Source organism: Vidua chalybeata, chromosome 1 (genome assembly GCF_026979565.1).
Source record: "Vidua chalybeata isolate OUT-0048 chromosome 1, bVidCha1 merged haplotype, whole genome shotgun sequence".
Lineage (NCBI taxonomy): Eukaryota > Metazoa > Chordata > Aves > Passeriformes > Viduidae > Vidua > Vidua chalybeata.
The window spans coordinates 53689497-53709711 of NC_071530.1; the positions used below are offsets into that span (position 1 = coordinate 53689497).

The 20215-nt window shown below is 35.9% G+C and overlaps 1 protein-coding gene across 1 annotated transcript in view; it reads right to left on the reverse strand.

The window, feature by feature from the left end:
* Window positions 1–9157: 9157 nt before the first annotated feature.
* LOC128784970 (succinate--hydroxymethylglutarate CoA-transferase-like) overlaps window positions 9158–20215 on the reverse strand; it is a 48784-nt gene continuing 37726 nt past the window's right edge. The window contains exons 6-8 of the mRNA XM_053936981.1: window positions 16945–17036; window positions 10853–10996; window positions 9158–9322 (exon numbers count right to left, since the gene is read on the reverse strand). Of these exons, the coding sequence (XP_053792956.1) occupies window positions 9158–9322; window positions 10853–10996; window positions 16945–17036 (401 nt within the window). The remainder of the gene's footprint in view (window positions 9323–10852; window positions 10997–16944; window positions 17037–20215) is intronic.

The following is a 20215-nucleotide window of genomic DNA, read 5'->3' on the forward strand; positions in this document are numbered from 1 at the left end:
AAAAAAAAAAAGGAAAAAAACAAAAAGCCTATCCGTGGATTTTCCCATAACATGATCCTGGAAACAGATGAATCATTTTTAAAGTAACTTTGAAAACAAATCCCTTTTCTTTTCCATGACATGGAAAAATCAGCCAAAACAGTTAAAACTTTGGCAGTGCCCTAACAAATTAAATCAGATGTTGATAAAAGACATATCAGACAACTTTAGCCATAAATTTCTACAATTATTTTCTTAAGACTTTATTCTCTCTAAAGAAAGATTATATATGCATTGAAATATTAAATGCATTGTGTTCTGTATTTCAGACAGCTTTACCCAGTCCAGGCAAAATTAAACTGACAAGAAGTTTATTCTGCTACATTGTATACAGGTTTCTCTAACACTGTAACACATTTTGTGTCTTGTTTTTCTAGAGCTAAATGAAGGTGAGAATAGGGTTGAGTATTCATGGGTAAGAATCGAGAAGGCTAATAGGGCAGATATCCTGGTGGCATTCTTAGAGACTGCCCAATCAGGATAAAGGGGAGACAGATACTCTATGAGCAGCTGGCAGAAGTCTCACAATTGCTATCCCTTATTCTCATGAGGGACTTCAACATACTAGATGTCTTGAAAATACAACACAACAAAGAGGCAATAGTCTAGGAGTCTGGAGTGTGTGGAAGATGACTTCCTGATGCACTTGGTGAGAGCCAGCTAAGGAAAGAGCCCTCTGGATCTGTTGTTTGTGAACAGCGAGGAAATTCTGGGTGGGGGTGGAAGGCTGTCTTGAGCATAGCAACCATGAAATGATAGAATTTTTAATTCTTGCAGAAGGAAGGAGAAGACAGTTACCTTGGAACTCCAGAGGGAACACTTTGGCATGTTTAAGAGATAGGTTGAGAGAGTCCCTTGGGAAGAAGTCCTGTAGGACAAAGGAATCTAGGAAGGCTGTATATTCTATACCTAAAGGTTCAGGCATAGGATCGTCATGCTGCACATGCCCAATGACAAGGGGATCAGGCCCAGTCAGAATAGGTTTATGAATGGCAGGTCCTACTTGACTAACCTGATCTTCTATGGCAAGGTAACTCACTAAGCGGATGAGGGAAAAGCTGTGGCTGTTGTTTATCTGGACTTCAGTAAAGCCTTTGACATTTTCTCACAGTCTCCTTCTGCTCATGGCTTGGATGGGTGCACTCTTCGCTGGATAAAAACACTTGGTGGATGGCTGGGCCTAGAGAGTGGTGGTGAATGGTGCTGCATCCAGCTGGTCATTAGCTCCACAGGGCTCAGGATTTGGTCCAGTTCTGTCTAACATCTCTAACAATACACTGGATAAGGGAACCAAATGCACCCTCAGTCAGGTTGCAGACAACACTAAGCTAGGCGGCAGTGTTGATCTGCTGGAGTGTAGGAAGGCTCTGCAGAGGGACCTGGACAGGTTGAATTAATGGGCCAAAGTCACTGGTATGAGGTTCAACAAGAAGTGCTGGATCCTGCACAACAGGATCACAACGACCCCGGGCAGTGCTACAGGCTGTGGGCAGACTGGCTGGAAAGCTGACCAGCAGAAAAGGACCTGGGGGTGCTGGTTGACAGCAGCTGAACATAAGCCAGTGTGTGCCCAGGTGGCCAAGGACAATGGCATCCTGGCCTGTATCAGGAACAGTGTGGCCAACAGGACCAGGACAGTGCTCTATAATTAGAACTGGTGCAGCCTCAAATCCTGCGTTCAGTTTTGAGCCCCTCACTACCAGAAAGATATTGAGGTGCTGAAGCATGTCCAGAGAAGGGCAGTGAAGCTGGCGAAGGATCTGGAGCACAAGTCTTATAAGAAGCAGATGTGGGAGCTTAAATTGCTCAGACTGGAGAAAAGGAGGCTCAGAGATGACCCTTATTGATCTCCACAACTTCTTGTAAGGAGTCTGTAGTGAGGTGGGGGAGCCAGTCTCTTCTCCCAGGCAACAAGTGATAGGACAAGTGGAAAAGGCCTCTAAAGCCAGGAGATTTAGGTTAGATAATAGGAAAAAAATTTCACAGAAAAGGTTGTCAGCCATTGAAACAAGCTGCCCAGGGAAGTGGTGGAGTTGCTCTGTCTGGGGGTATTTAACAGGTGTGGCACTTAGGGACATGCTTTAGTGGTGGACTTGGCAGTGCTGAATTACTTGATGATCTTAAAGTTCTTTTCCAACTTAAATGATTCTTTTCTATTCTAAAAATAATAGCTATATTTAATGACTGAGAATGGAAACAAGAAAGCATAAAAATATGATAAAGACAAACAGATTTTGCTCATATAAAATTTAATTACCTGTGAAGACAGGCATCAGAATAACTATAGCAATTTTTATTCTTGTTTGCAATTGTGTAGTATCCAGAGGCTCCAAACTGGATTTTATATACCCTTTGTAAAGGATATTATTTTTTTATTTAATCAGTAATAAGGATGCTTATCCATGGAAAGCTGTCAACATCCAAAACATGCTGTATTAAGGCACTTTTCACTTTCGATCTTATGATAGGAACAGTGCCATTTACAATGAAAATATGCATACATCTAACCATTTACATCACTCATCTTTTTGCTCTCCACATTTACCAGCATTAATATTTGCATGGAAAAAAGAATCTTAGGTGTGTTTGTCTACTGACATTGTCATTTTCATCTTATATGTAGTGAACAAATACAAAAAAATATATAATAGTAATTTCAACAGCTTGTGCTGCAGCAGTGCAAACAGGTAGATTTTAGACTTTTCATTTGATACACAGGGCGGCATGTAAAGAAACAAGTCATGCCTATTTGGTTGTGAGAGAAATGTGCAAATGTTGTCTGCCAATTATCACAGCAAAATCTCCCATTCATTACAGTATTACCTGGGCAGAACAATGGCTTTAGTTCTAACACTGAAAATATCCATTCACTGTCCATTAAGTACTTAATGGTGCTAAAGGTGCTAATGCACTACAGGGATGTCACAAGAAACAAATCATGCAATTGAATTAAATGTTTGAAATAGGATGCATATAATTCCTATGCCTCTGCAGCATTAAGCAATGCCCATAACACTCTTTTGAGTATTTTAATGCTGTTCACATTGCAGATGTAGTTTGTTTACTAAGCTGTTACACAGCATACGAGTCAGAGAAATGTGGTCCAATGTCCTATTTGACTTGAGTATTACCAGTGAGTCTGGAGTCAAAATAGGGCACTTCTACATAATGCTTTTCAAGTAGTGGCAACATTGTAAATTATACTCTGAAGAAGGAATTTATTCTTTAATCAATCTACAAAAAATATCTAAGCAGTATCACAAAAAACCCAAGATGTTTTATCACAGAGGAAACTAGAATAAAAATAACTTCAAATATATCTATTAGAGAACTCTAGTACTAGCAAATTCATTCAAAACAAGGCAAGGGATTTTTACAAATAACTGATCTCTGACAAGACACTCACATTGATGGTCACATTGATCCACCCCAGGGTAGTGAGGGAAGGAAAAGAACTTGTCAAACCACTCTCAATCCTGTACCACCAATCCTTGTTAACTGGAGAAGTTCCAGCTGACTGGAAATTGGCAAATGTAAAGGATGTAGATGAAGGATGATTCAGGGAATAGCCCTGTCAGCCTGACCTCAGTTCCGACCAAGATTATGGAAGAGATCATCCTGAGTGCCATTATATAGCACATACAGGACAATCAGGGGATCAAGCCCAGCCAGCATGCATTTATGAAAGGCAGATTCTGCTTGAATCCAATCTGATTCTATGACCAAGTGACTCACTGAGTAGATGAGGGAAAGGCTGTGGACGTATTCCATCTAGACTTCAGTAAAGCATTTGACAGAGTCTCCCACAGCATCCTCCTAGATAGGTGAACATCACAGTTAATAAAAACCTGGCTGGATGGCCAGGCTTGGAGTGTTATGGTGAATGGAACTAAATCCACCTGGTGATGGGTCACTATTGGTGTTTCCCAGGGCTCAGTTTTGGGGCTGGTCCCTGTTTAACATCTTTTTTGATGATCTGGACCTGGGGATTCAGGGCATCCTCAGTAAATTTGCAGAAAACACTAAGTTGGGTGGGAGTGTTGATCTGCTCAAGAGTAGAAAGGCTCTGCAGGGAAACCTGGACAGGCTCGATCAGTGGGCTGAGGACAACATGATGAGGACAAAAGGGAAGTACTGGGTCCTGTACTCAGGTCCCAGCAAGACCATGCAGCCCTACATGCTTGGGGAGGAGTGGCTCAAGACCTGGTCAGCAGAAAGGGGCCTGGGGGTGCTCAGTATGAGCCAGCAGTGTGCCCAGGTGGCCAAGAAGATCAATGGCATCCTGGCCTGTATGAAGAACAGTGTGGCCAGCAGGACCAGGGCAGAGATCACCCTCTTGTACTCAGTACTGGTGAGGCCACACCTGGAGTATTGTGTTCAGTTCTGGGCCTCTCACTTTAAAAAGGACATTGAGGTACTGGAGCATGGCCTAAGAAGGGCAACAAGGCTTGTAAAAGGTCTGGGAAATGTGTCTTATGAGGAAAGGCTGAGGGAGCTGGGGTTGTTTATTCTCAAGAAGAAGGGGCTCAGGAGGGACCTCATTGCTCTCTCTTTCAATCTGAAAGGAGGTTGTAGTGAGGTGGGCACTGGTCTCTCGTCCTGTGCCTGCAGAGAGGGGACCAGATGAAATGGTCTTAAGCTGAGATAGGGGAGATTCAGATGCTAGGAAAAAAAAATTCAGCATTAGGGTGTTCAGGCATTGGAACAGGTTGCCCAGGGTGGAGTCACCATCCCTGGAGATGTCTAAGAGGTGGCTGGATATGGATGATGTGATTTAGTGATTTAAGGGTTATAATGGTAGTTCTGGGTTGACAACTGGACTTTAGGATCTTAAGGGTCTCTTTCAACCTTGATGATTCTATGAGTTTTATACAGTTTAATGGATACCTATTTTAGAAGTCCTAAACTAGAGTCTGAATACATTTTTTATAGCTTTTACTATAACATAGTAAGTAATAAGTTACGACTTTTGGCCTAATCATATGTCACTTTTTTAAAGAGTTTGCAATCTAACTGATTAGCCACAACCAATGCTGAATAGAGAAACAATACTGTGCTGAATATGAAGAGAAATTCTGGCAGCAGGACCTCATCAGACTAAAGGAAGTAATTATTTCAAATGTGTTTCAGCATCATCCTTTACCTTTTTTTAAAAAAATAAATTATAATCTACAGAGAAATTTTAATGAGAGTTTCCTGAAGTAATCAAATTAAGTAGTGTTGAAACCTTAGCTAGAGTTCTATCACAATACCCAAAAATGTTAAGGTTTATCAGATTTCCATAGGTTCAGCAGCACACAAAAATCAGCTGTCTTGTTAACTTAAAATTTTCCATGACATAAAACTAAAACTTCTTCCATCAAGTTACAACCCCTTTACTTGTTATTTACATTAAAAAATGGAGCACAATATGTTGAAAGGCTCTATCCTAGTTTGATGAACTTATAGAATGACTTCTGAAACTTCTATGATTTTAGAGGGCCAGGTGAGATTTTGGGGCATGCTAAATGTGTTTATTCTGGTACTAGTTGCTTAAATCATTCCCCTTTCTTTTCATTTACCCAGGTTATCCTTCTCCTTATACTCAGCATGATTCTGAAATCTGATCTGCTGGTAATAAACACCTTGATTCCATTTCCAAGATTACACCCTTATTTAAAGGTCATCTAAATTAAAAACTCATTAAAAGAAATGTCTTCCTTTGTCTTCAAACTCTCTCCCCTACCCACTCCAGGCATCCTTTTTTTTTTTTTTAAGTATAAAAAGGGGCATATTTTTTTCTATCTCCTTTCTAGTCTTTCTCTGATTAATTACAGAGGCAGATCAACTTTGGAAAATGAAGCTGGAACTCATTCAGGCTTGGTTTCTTTAGCACAAGAACAATTGTAGGAAAGACAAAAAGAGAATTTACATTTAGGTAGCATTTAAAGAAGAAATTCCCTAGCAATTTGAATATGTATTCTGTTTACAGAGTAAAGCCTCTAAATAAAACCAAGATCCAGTTGCAAGATGTTCTTCCAATGACTGCATAACTAATCATTAGAAATCATAGCACAAACTCCACAGAGGCCAATATTAAATTGAGTTACTGTTATGTGTGTATGGTCTTCTGGTCTATTCAATCAAATTCTGGATGCTTAAAACCCAGAGGGATAAATTCTGTTCTTAGTTATACAGCTGTCCTCAATGGAAATTGTCAAGAATACAGGCCAAGAAGTGTTTAAAGTGCAGTATATGTTTAAAGAAATGTTCACATTAATTCAGATTTTGTTATTTTTCCACATGAGAGTTATACAGTGAAAAAAAAATGACATCTCCATACAGCACATGCTCAACTTTTTATTATGATGGATATTAAGAATACTATGTTTTGCAAAGATGATGCTTTATAAGCTTGTAAAAAACCCACTTATTCAAACCATACCCCTAAACAAGACAACTGTGTAACAGTCCTCATAGCTGGCCTCCAAAATCACCAGAAGTAATAACCTCTAAAAAAGATTATTTTCTTTTGTTATTTTGGTGTTCGTTCAACTCATAACTCTCAGCAAGCGGAGAAGCAACAAGATACAGTCAAGACACCTGAGCAGTATTTAAGTTCCAAGACTGATATTTCCACACAGCTTTCTGCTCAGGGATTCTCTGATGCCATGTCCTATAGGCAGTATGCAACTATTACCAGTTTCACCTATACTCCATAATTGCTAGAAGACATGCCATGAAAGCCCTGAATAGATAGCCCTGAAAGCACCTTAAATAGATAAGGCTTAAACAGAATCATCATGGGAAAATGTGAGGCAGAAACAAAAACTAATAGCTTCTAACCCTCATCATTCCCTCAATAAACAAGCTGCTTAATTAAGAACAAAAATGAAATAAAGAAAATAATTTACACCAATTTTCTAGGTTTTTTCTAGAGTAATTTCAACATTTTAAGAAGATACTTGCTATGGCAAATACAAACTAAAACATAGTAATTAGAAGCAGAGAAGTGTCTGATGAACAATCATATTATACAAACAATATTACCCATATTTTCCTCTCCATGGAATCTGGGAAAAAATAAATTCAAAATTGCAGAAATGCTAAATGTAAAATATTTCTTGTAGATTTTTAATCCAAATGAAACCAACTTATTAGAGTATTTGTTGGAGCCTGATCGTAATTAAATACAGGAAGGATATTAAAATGTCCAAGAGATTTTTTTAAGCCACAACAGAAGAAAAGGCACAATTGCATAATTGGAACCAAATCCAAACCCCACTTCCTTCTTATTTACCAGTATCATCTAAAGGACACTATTTAGATGCTGAAAGGTCTGGAGCTTACAACTGTGAATCATCTAAAAGTCAAAAATTTCAAAGGAATTGTATGACACAGGTTAAAAGTTTATAGATGAGAGATATAGAAAGTTTCTGCTCACTACAAAACCACATCATAAGAGTTACCATATCTCTTGTTCAAAAAAAATGCTAGAATCCTATTTTGTTGTGGGGAAAAAAAACCTTCTTTGGTATTAATAGGTGTTTAAAACACAGAATTTGAAAAAAGATACGTATTTTAAGATATTCTAAAAATAATATTTTTTCGGAGAACAGGGTCTCACCTATAATTTCATTCTACACAGATAATAAATATGAAACTAACTTGCCAGTCAGTAGGATAGTTCTTCAAAAAGTTTCAGATCAGTTTTGTTGGCAGCTGAATTCAGTTCAATGCTCTTTGTTATTTGCATGTCTGTGCAGGAAATTAGTATTAAAAGCATTTTCCAGCCCTCCCCTCCACAAAAAAAAAAAATAAAATAAAAAACAAACAAACAAACAAAATTAAATCTTCTTGCATTGAGAAGTGATAGCACGACACAGATGGACATTTAGATGCTAAGTTTTCTGTATAAAACAAATCAAACAATTTTCAAGATTTTCTAATTATCAGAGTGACTTAATCCCTGGGGTGTTTATTCCTTTCTGACATCATCAAAGTCAACAACACTGAACAATGAATATGTCTTGGCCAGGTTCACAATTTTCAGTTCAGATGAAGGGATGAACAAAAGATCCAACCACACTGCTATATTAGCTCAGTGCATGAAATGCTGGCAAAACTAAGTTTCATACAAGACCCTGCTGTCAAAACACTATAAATAGGATGGTTTAGTACACATAGTAGATTCCTTTTTTTCTCATTATAAATTACCACACTTCAGCGAAACTCCTGCTGAAGGAAAAGTTATCACAATGTCTCTGTTTGACCTCTAGATCCTACCATTAATCAACACTAACAAGAACCTAATAAACTGAAAGTCTAAAACTTTAGGTTCCTTATTTTTTTGGCAGCATCCATGAGAAACTTCAAAAAGTCCTTCTTTTTAAACATTCATCACATGAGAAAAAGCTAGCTTTAGATTCCTATTTGGGAGGTAAAACCAAAATCTTTTTGGAAACATGTATCTTTAAAGACCCTGATCACATCACAGTAATTGTCTAACTTCATTTAAAAAAACTCATTACCATCAGAAGTACTGTGAGAGTATTTTATTCATTTACATTAATTTTCAGATTTGTACTACTCTTTCTTAGTACACACTCCCCCTAAAGACTTATAAGCAACCACCAGTCTTACAAAAAGAAAGGAAACGAACCAAGAAACTAGATGTTCTGAGAGAGACTCAGCTGCCATTTATGTTCTTCTTCATTAATTTTAACACATCTTTTTAATCTAATTAATCACATGTTTTTTCTTTTTTTTTTACTTTAGAACCTCATCCATAAATACTTCTTCCAATTTTATAGATGTTCTTATTACAGTCTTGGGCCAACTTCCTAAAATTAATTTCGACTGAAGCAACAGGGTCACCTAAAACAAAAGAGCTGTTTTCTGAAAAACATCTTTTATCCATACTCTGTTCCAATATACCAAATTATTTGAATTTCATTTACCCAACACTGAAGTAAATAAAAACATTTTGTTTTCAATGAGAGTGTGCATTTATGGAATTACTTCTTAATAAATTTTAGATAACTATAATTTCATAATGAGCAGGGAAGGGATTACTGTATTAAAAAACCTAAAAAAACTAATAAGCTTTTCCTTGAATATTTAGCACTTTTTCAACTAATCATGTAGAAGACAAACACCATGCAACATGGTGTTCTCCAACGTCTATCCAGGTCTTCAATCTCTTCCTTGTGTATGCTCGTGAGTAGCCTAAAGGACGATGATGTGGAAGTTCAGATGAAAATTTTGCAATATAAGAACAGTTCTGTGCATAGACAAGTCTACCCTAATCAAGAAAAAAGATTATAAAGACAAATAAGGTAACAAAATAAGCTGAAATAAGAGAGCTACAGAAACACCTAACTTCAACTCTTCCTTCTTTCAGCATTTGATAAAATATTGAATAATAATCAAGACTTCATTAAAAACAAAAAGTCAAACAAGGAATTAAGTGCACATACCCGTCCCAGAATTACTCTTGAAATCAATAAAAATTATCAGAAGTATTTTTATAAAATTAGAAATTAAAAAGATCAAGGAGCAGCTGCCATAATATATAACACTACCATACCATAAACATAAAACCCTCCTACATCCATATATATACAAAATATTCAATAAGCATTTAATACGCTTTTAAAATATTTTTCTGAACTGTTTTTCTCCTAATCATTTTTTCAATACAGACACAACATTTGCAAACATATTTAAGTATAATTAAGCTCAGTTCTTACAAACATTTGTTCTGAAATAAATGAGAAGTTCTTTATTGATTTAAGCAAGGATTTTCCCTCCTGTCTGATTTCAGTAGTTATTCAGACAAAAGCAGTAGGCACTAAAACTAGAGCAAACTCAATCATTAGTGTCAATCATTGTTACCATACAATGATATAGGTGTCAAACCTCTTGTTCATACCTGGGCCAACTTTTAGCACAATGAGCACTGTCATTTCTCAGCTGTACTGACAGGTATAATATGAAGAAAAATACAATTAAATAAGGATGAAAACAATGGAGCACTGTAGTTGCTTTAATTAGGATTGCATACAATTTTGATGTACATTTTAAAACGTAAACAAAAACTCCTTTGTACCATGTGCCCAGCTGGTACTAGCAAGTACCTACATCAGCAAGACAACATATTGCCTGATCATATGCTGCTCATATCAGTGTCACTTGCTTTTTAGAAATGATAAATCATTACACCAGTGGTGTTCAAATATTCAAAGAAGAAAGTTAAAGTTCTTATTATATGTAATACATGCTATATCTTTCATGATCAAAACAACTTTGCCTTTAATGCCTAGGAAAAATGCTGCATCTTCAGACTTACTTCATTCTTTTAACTCCCAGAGCCAAAAGGTAGACCTCGTGGATTACATTATTTTGAAACTTGGGTGATACTTTAATACTTTGGGTGATTTTGCACAAGTTATTCAGTCGCTCTGTAAGTAACGTTACCCAGTTCCAAAGTCTTCCTTTCAACTTTGTTGTCACCACTTAGACTTGTCTGTCTCCAATTACTCACTGCAACTGTTAAAATCTCAGTGATATTATAAACGTTTATTAACCTGTGTTTTCAAAGGACATGGCAGTCCTTTGCAAAAAAAATGAAAACCAAACTTAGTGCAGTAGTAACAATAACCATATCATATAAAATGGTCGCTACCAGAGCGGCAGGTTAAGAGAATGATCATTAATGTCATCATTACTGTTGTCACTAGTTATACTGATTAATGCACATTAATTTATATGCAAATAGTATTCTTAAGTTCAAGCATCTACACAACAAAAAGCAATTTTTTTAAACTCCTACCTGAGTTGACAGGAGGTTGCAGTCAATGTGTAGTCCTTTTCCTGTCTTATACCTCTGAAGTAAACCAGCCATAATTGCTCCATATGTATACAACCCAGTAGCAAGGTCTGTCATTGCTACTCCTGGTCTAACTGGCTCACCATCCTAAAGAAAAAGAAAACATCCCAAAATGAAATAAGACAAATGAAACAATAAACAAATAAAAAAATAAAAGCAGGGAAACAAGCAGAGACAATATGATTGTACAGGGCTGGATCTTATTGGCATGACAGGGACACATTGGGATGACTTCTGTGACTGGAGTGTTAGAATGGAGGGATATAGGCTCTTTAGGAAAGACAGGCAAAGGAGACAAAGAGGCAGTATTTCTGTCTATGTCAATGACCATCTGGAGCACATGGAGTTTCACTGGGGATGAATGAAGAGCTGACTGAGAGCACAGGGAGGGCAATTGCAGGTAACATTATAATCCTGCTACACACACCGATCCACAGAGGCAGAGTGGATGGGGCCCTTGACAGACAGATCGCAGTGGCCTCATTCACAAGCCCTGGTCCTCATGGGGGGCTTCTTCAGTTCCTCCCCAAGCTCAGTTTTGTATTTTCTACTATATGTACTCCAGGATTCTAGTAAGAAAACAAAAACATTTACACATGTAAATATTACACATGCAAATACATGAAAATTCACAACTTTCTGACTGAAATAACTGAAAAATTGTTCAAATATCCTTTTCTGTATGTCGTCCCTTTTCTAGCGTCAAGGGAAGAATCTTCATGTTACATCATGTGTTTCAGAACTTCTGTAATCATTGGCATGATATATGTCCCCTCTGAAATCAATGGCAAAATGAACTTCTAATTTCAGCCCAGCTAGGCTTTTTTTGTAGTGCTTCTTCTGAAATATTCTCCATATCTTACTCTGAAATTTTGAGGTCAGATGATCAGATTATCACAGTAATTCCTTAATTTGAGGTCTTACTTTTTGTTTGTTTGAGGTTTTTTTTAAGTTTTCAAACTGTGAAGAAAAATAGCAGTGCAAAGCTAATGAGACTCTTCCAGAGTTCTGGCACCCAAGTAAGTCTACCATAAGACAACTGAAAATCATTACAATTGATAAATAATAACTGTTTGTCAAGTTACCATAAATGTATTTAAACTAATGTAGCATAAATTAAATAAAATTGAATTTATGAAATTATTCTAATTAGCCATGTCTAAACTGCTAAGTGCAATTATTGTAATAATAATCTTCTAAATAAGATAGCAAGAATTATTTTCTGATAATTATTTTAAAAAGAGTGTCTTGGATTAATGTAAGAAAATCTTCACCATCACTTTTCTTTTGCACTCCAACAGGATTTACACAAGTCTGATATCGTCATATATGTTAATATATATTTCTTTAAAAATTTTATTTTATTATCAATTGCATTAAAAGGGCAATTCTGAAATAAAAGACAGTAGGACAATATTTTCTACACAAGATGGAAAAGGCTGCTATTTTATTCATATCATGAAATTGACTAAAATTACAAAATCTATATAAAATATAGCACATTAAGAAAAAAATAGTTACTCTCATCCAAACTGCAGTAAGGATTAGTCTGTGGCTATCTATAGCCTAGATATCCATAGGATGATATGTAAACTACACAATATTAAGGTGACCAATATTAAGGAAATAGTACTTTTTTGAAGAATCTCTTATTTCTTCCTTCCCCAGATGCTACACTAAGCTACTTCATCTTCCCAATAGAAAACACAACTCAAAGGTTCCAGCTATTTACCAGTCTCATTGTACCCAACTCTGGAGAAAAACAGGAAAGTTCTTTCTCCACTTTTATGTGCACAGGCCTATCAAGAAAACTAATGAGCCCATGAGAAGGTTTTTGCTCCTCAGAGCTACCACAGAGAAATAAAGGAAAAAACAAAACAAACAATCAAAGAAAAAAAAAACCCACACAGCAAAGAACCACACACACATAGAAAAACACCCAACCAAAACAGAAAACCCCCCTCATATTATCTGCTGCAAATAATCAGTTTGTTAAATTGCTCTTTCTTTATTATAGCCACTTCATTACATTCACTGGGTTGAGAAGAACCAAAAAATACTTTAGATTTTACAAACAAATGTGCTGCAACGTTCTTAGTTTGAAAACACTGTCCACTGTTTTCAGAGTGCCATTAATTTCACCCTTTAAGGAGAACACTACATTTTGAAGATTAAGAAATTGGGATTATTTTAATAGGTTGTTATATATGAACTCCAGAATCTTCCTCATCAAGTACTAAACTATCTAATGTTTAAAAGCAAACACTTCTTTTGCCTCAGTAAAAAGTTCACCTTTATTTCTAAAAATACTTTCTCAATTTCCCCTTAGAGAACACTCCTATAAAACTACTAGCACTATACTGCAACATTATTTTTAACATGTTGGCTTTGTTTTATCCTAACGCTCCACAACCTATAATTCTGAATCAGTCCAAACAATTTCTAGCCATCCTTGGTCTTTCTACCAAGACTCACGGTGAGCCGCCATGTCTCACCATTTAATCAGCTTCAATCAGCTCCTGTGTCATAAACTAGTCTTTCGGTGGCAGGACACACAGGTTTAAGTAGTGTGGAATGGATTCATTCAGGCTTTATCACTATTCTGCAGAACAAAGGATGTGAAGCTGCTTTACATGAAGGATAAAGCCAAACACTCAAAGAAATAACCTTCCTTTAGACAGAGCTTATGCCAGCACAGCAGTACTTTTGTGTAGCTAACATTATACCATTTATCTGGGCAAAGTAAGGATCTATACAGTATCTTTTATTCAAGCAAATTATTTCAAAACTGACAAACACCACCTCCCCTGCCAGACAAAAATTATTTTATTGTTCTGGTAGGAAGAGCAAATGTAGCACTAGCAAGGGAGAATGTGTCTTAAGCAAACAAAGCTGCCATCCAGCCTCAAGGGCTGGCTTGAACTCTAAATTAGATGCAGCATCAGGAGTTGCCCTTTCCTCATTTGAAAGGATAAAGATTCATACCAGTTAAGCAGACCTTTTGTTTTTAAATCACTGTTCTTTGCTATTGCTCAATCTTAATAGTTTACACTTTTATTCCTAATTTTTGCTGTTTGCTAAATTCTTTACAATTTGTCAACATATTCTCACTCAGATATAGCCACAACATGTTTTAGAAGCTTCCTTTCCTGAGGTGTTTTTTTTGCCCTTTGACATAATTTCTCTTCCCAAACTTAGATCAGTAATGCAAAATTATCCATTTAAAATGAAAATTGTTTTGAAATGACATGCTTAAGAAAAGCATTCTAAGTCCAGTAGTTTTACAGATGTGAAATAATTGCTGAAGCTAATATGAACCAGCAATGGCTGTATTTTTCAACAGCTCTGAGCTATATATACCATGAAAAAAAAAAAAAAGAAACAAAAAAGCAAGCCGTTCATTTTTTTTTATAGACTTGAATATATACTGCTATTGGATTATACATTCTTGTATATGTCAGATACAGGACAAAATTTTAGTACTGTATTATTAAAATGCTTTCTAAGGAACTGTAAATATGTATACATTGATATAAATATGTATACCTTAACATTCAACACCTCAGTCATGTATGTAGATGCTTTTTTGCAGCTTGCTCAGATTCAATTTGTCTGCTGCATCAGCTGATGCCTCTAAGAGCATCCTGCAAGAACATTCGATGGTTTGTTTACGAAAGGGATGTTAACAAAGAACACTGTTGCACTGATGATGTTATTCTGATTATCTATAGCTGCTGCAATTAAATATAAAACCAACATAATCTGTTATAACTTTTCCCTTTTTTTCATTTCCAATTTATGAGTGGCATTTTCTATTTTATTCTAAAAAAAAAAATCAGACCCTAGACTACCCACTCAAATGAACTTATTACTTTTAGCACATTAATTCCATGTTATCTAGTCAACAAATAATTTATGCTTTAGTTAAAAAAAAATGAAATTGTTTTCTTTTTTATTCTTTTTCTTTGGCCACTTTTCTACATGTTGACTGAAACAAGGTTTTCTACTTTTGTTCAGACTTAGTTTTGTGAAATTTAAACACAATTCTGTCACATGAACATAAATGTTTAAAAAAACTGAAGATTTTAGTATTAATAATACTTCACTAGTTTAAAATAACTTTCAAACAAGCATACGATATGATTTTACAGCCACTTGGATAAGTTTCCAGACAACAACAACAACAACAAACTGTTGTTTATCTATACATCTATACATCAAAAAATGGTTTTGAGATACATAAACAATTTCAAATAAAGAAAAATAAGCAAATTTATGCATGCTTATTTTAATCATGAGAAAGAGTGACTAAGTTTGAACGAATTCTTAGAGGCCCCCAGTGAACAGACAAAGCTGTTACTGACAGATTCCTACAATTATACTACCTCAAGTCTTGGTGAGGTGATGCGAACATCTGGTTTTCCAGTGCAGACCTTAATCTTTTAATAAAATCCATCTTCAAAACAGCCACTGAGGACTATTATTTTCATAATATAACTTGCATGCAATTATTCAGTATAGCAGTTATTTATTCTGGCTTTCACATATCATTGAAAAGCTGCACAAAAGTCCTCTGTTTTTCAATCTTTCTATCTACCTTTCTTTATTCATGTTGTACTAACAACATCTACCCCTTCTAACAGTTTTTATACCCTTTCAATTTTGATTGGTATATTTTGAGGTGTGCATGAAGTTTCTGGAATTGTATTGGAAGTATTAACTTCCATTCTACAGACACAATATTAAATTTACTTACACTGCAGTTACTGTGATCAGTCATTGCTTAGTGCACATATACATTATATATTTGAAGGGAAGTTGCCTATAAGGACTGCACTCAATTTCATGTCTTCTCATGTTCTGAGATGGGACATCCTATGAGTACATGCCAATAACACAGCAGAAATGGACAGCCTCCGGAAACTAGGCACAAGATGTTTCAGATTACTCAGTCAAAAAATGCTTAATTTTGGCTTTTTTCCCTCATAAAAAGGACAACTCTGGTAACAACAGTTGCCAGAAGTACAAACTTCTGATGTTTGCCATTGTTCTCAGTAGAAAATAAGTCTATTGGCAGAATATCAACCCTACAATAGAGTTGTGTCCAGATCATGTGGCTAACTTCCAACAACCTACTCAAACATGAACAGCTGACACTTAGTATAGAAACTTTATGAATTCCTTATTTATCTAGAAAATGCAAGTAGCATACTCATTAGATCTGCACTACTGCTTCCAGAGTACCAGGAGCACCACCACAGAACAGTATATAGCATTTATAATGCATAAAACAGACTTGCAACACTACCTCACTTGAAAAGGGACATTTCAGGACCATATTCCCTGCATCTGTAGGTGATTCAAGACAGCTTAATTAAATGTTTATTTGACCAGCATTTTTCTGAGGTGAAGATACATGTTCTGTGTACCTCTAGAATTCAGATACTAAACTACTGTTATGCTTCCTGCACTGCCACAGCTAACAAAGATCTTGGGTGTCAGTGGGAATAGGCAGTACATAAAGCTTTTCCAGAAATGCATGGCATCTTTCTGCCTATTTGTAAGCAGAATGATTGAAAAACACCCAGCTTTTGTCAGATTTATCTAGATAGCTTCACAGTTCCCACTTTTACAAATGGAATATCAATACCCAAGCATCAGTGAGACTTCACACTCATAGGTATGGTTGTATGATCCAGCTGTCAACAATGTGTCTACTACAGCTCTTGGAATGACTGCAAGTGGCCATTAACAGGTTAGCATACATTGCCAATTTATTCACTAGAGATTTAGGATTTTTCTTTTTTTCTTTAATTTTCTGTTTCTTGAGCATTTTTCTTTACAAGCCTGGAGTGACAGAGCTGAAGTATATAAGTACTGTTATTTTTTTAAATTCCCAAAAATGAGACTTCTTTTTGGACTCAGGAGGGTTTGCATAACAGATGTGTTACCATTACTCTGACTTGTTCCATGCAGCAGCCAGTTTTGATACATGGTACCAAGATTCTATGAAATTTGTAACTTGTGCACTCTACCTCATGCCCTGTGATATGCATGAGACCAGAAACAGCAGCAGCAATGGAGTCATATCCACCTCTCTGAACCACTGGACCAGTCTGACCATAACCTAAAAGAAAAACAGAACAACTAGTAATTCAATCAAGGACAAGTACAACATAAGCTATTATTGCTCCTCAGTTTTTGTTAACAAGCTGTCCAGACTGTACAGCCAATTAACGCCATTGTATTCTAATTATTCCTGCACATTTCTAAGAGTAAAGTTGGATTTATCCTCTGTGGGTTGAGGACATGTTAGATGTTAATTCTAGACAGACTTGTATCCCTGCTATGTTTCATTCCTTTTGGATAAAATTTCCTTTTTAATTCACTTTGTCAGCTGAGGTTGGATTCACATGTTATTTCAGAGAATCTACAGTATCTCTACAGGCCTACATTTGCTGTCCAACAGGGCCCATCTTGCCTGTGTTATCTCCACTCTGCCATAAGGATACCTTGAATACTCCAAACAATACTAAAATCATGACACTATGGTTTTGACACATTAATTGTTCCCCCCTCATTTCTGTTACTTTATTACGTATCTAAACAGAGCTACCTTCAAAACAAACATTGTTTACAAAACATGGCAAGGCCTTCAGCAAGTACATACAATATGTTTGCCAAGAGTTAGCACCAATGACATCCAAAATACTGAGAACTTTTACTGAACTACCTAAATACAGTTCTGTTCAGCTGTGTAATTAACTTAAAATAAACAGCTCTAGACAGAAGGATGCTGTCTTACCTCTCTTTGCTATAGTCATCATAGTTTGCTATAGTTCTTCCAACAACAACCATAAAATCTTCCAATTTAGGAGGCTTTGCACAAGCAGCTGAGGAGGTCACTGGACCCAGTAACCACCATCACAGAGGGTAGGAGGCAACAGGGAAGGAGCAGCATATTTGATTGATGGTTTCTATTAGTTCTAATAATGGCAGAGCCCTCAATGATCAGATTTAAGTGCAGATTTAAGAGGAAGCACATTCAAAGCTATTTAAGTGCTTTCTTTTCTGATATCTCTAAGAGAAATCCCTTGGAGCAGTTACAAGATATTTGTGACAGATAAGATTCCTAATCTAACTTTAGTTTTATAACAACATTTCTGTTTAATTCTTACCTGTGGGGACAGTATTAGAATTACATTATATCAACATATACTTCAAGGTAAAAAATTCCTGAATTTCCTAGATTCCTTTTCATAATTTGCCTGGAAAAATCTTCTCTATATACAGACAGTCTGTTCCGTAGGCATGACAGTCTAAACATTGGCTTTGTGAATTAAAGCACACAATTAAAAATAATTTTTCATTGAGGTAATCTACCTCATTTCATCCACTTGGACTGATGCTGTTATGTGCATAATTCATAAATTATTCCTAATGTATATTACAAGGGGATTATGATGACTGAAAACTGGAGTTAAAGCACTTTGTTACTCCAATTGATAAATCATACCAAGAAAAACAATACCTAATTACTACACAGATTTCCCCATTATACTACAAACTATCTCAGTTGCCTGATCTTTTTCTGGAGATATGAGATCCATGTTGTGCAAAGGTGTGGAGGAGCTTAACTTCTACACTCAGTGTCACGGGGAATATCAGAATACTGACTTTATCAGTGTAGCTTCAAAACAAACATTTCACAAGAAAAAAGTCAACACTTTTCTTATGGTCAAATCTGTGTCACTACTCACAAGAGAGAAGAAAAAAACTACCAGTTTACCTGGTTTTATTTGAAATCTGGCAACAACCAACTTTGAGATCCCGAAGAGAACTCATGGCATTTCCTTTCATAAATACACTCTTAAGTTTACAGCAAAGAATAGTGTATTCAAATATAAGAGGACTAGCAAATAAAGTATACTGGATCCACCCAAACATGTTCCAAAGAGCTCCAACTAGGCATATACCATTATCTCATTGGAATGAATTGTAGAATTAAAACCAGTTAAGTATGTGGGGCCACTTCAAAAACAAAATCTTGCTCAATAAAAAAATGTACTCCAAACAACTTTAATTGAATAGTGAAAAGCATATTGAAGTAAGTGAGAAACTACGTACTGGCCTCAATTACTAACAAAGAAAAGACATCTCAACACATCTACTCACACAAATGTTTTCATAAACAGCAAACAGCTGAAAATTAAACCTTTAGTATGTAGACAGAACAACTATACAACACTTTGCAATGCTTTTCTGGTAAGGACAAACATCCATCCCTCAAACACCAAATTCAGGAAAGGTGACAGGCAACAAAATCTGCATTTTTCTAGAGAAGTTTCACAAATAAAATTTTTTAACTCCTTTTCACACTTTGTAACATCCAGGTTTCAAAATAAAAGGTATTATTTAATGACTTTCTGGCTAAGATTAGAACTTGTATGGAGTGTTTAATTAGACTTCATATGTCACAATAGATTAAAAAGAAAAAAATATGCATAATTCTGGTTTTGATCTGAATTCTGAGTGGACAAAGCTAGTGTGTGGACAAAATCTGTTGTCATTGAAAATGTTTCGTCCCAGCAACTATGGATATACTAGATTCCTGGAGGAAAAAGTAAAGTGAGAAATAGCTATTGCTAAAAATGAAAGATCTCTATATCCAGACAAAAATCAAAGGCTGAACGTTATTTTCATGGTCAACAGAGCAACCCAGTGCAGATGTTTTAGAAACATAACTAGGAACACAAACACAAAAAGCTTGAAGAAGAGTCAAAAACTGCATTCAAAAATATTCAGCCTGGTACACAGATTTTACAGTAACTGTAATATATACACATACATACATTTGTTCATATACATGTGTACATATATACATAAATATATAAAATAACTCCCTAAACATAAAAATGCCACCTAAATTTTATGTTTGTCCAAATACCCTGTGTTCTCTCATACTTAATTCAGCGTGAAAAGCGTAGATTTGCAATTACACCCTCAAACCTAAATATAGGCTCCTATTAAATAAAATGTAGTTAGTGGTTTAAAGTTTAGATACAGTGAAAAATACTTTAGGGTAAAGAGATAATCCCAGTTGAATACAAAGAGAATAGATTTAACAGTGATGGTCTCAGAAGGTAAGATAAGGCAGCTGATTACACTCCTGCTCCCCTTTAGTGGAGCTTACCACCGTGAGCTACAGTCAATATTTAAATAGTCTCTACTAGTAAAGAATTTATTTTAGAACCCTAAGTCCAGTGTAGGCATTTTTATTTTGGGGAATAGATTGCAGAGAGACAA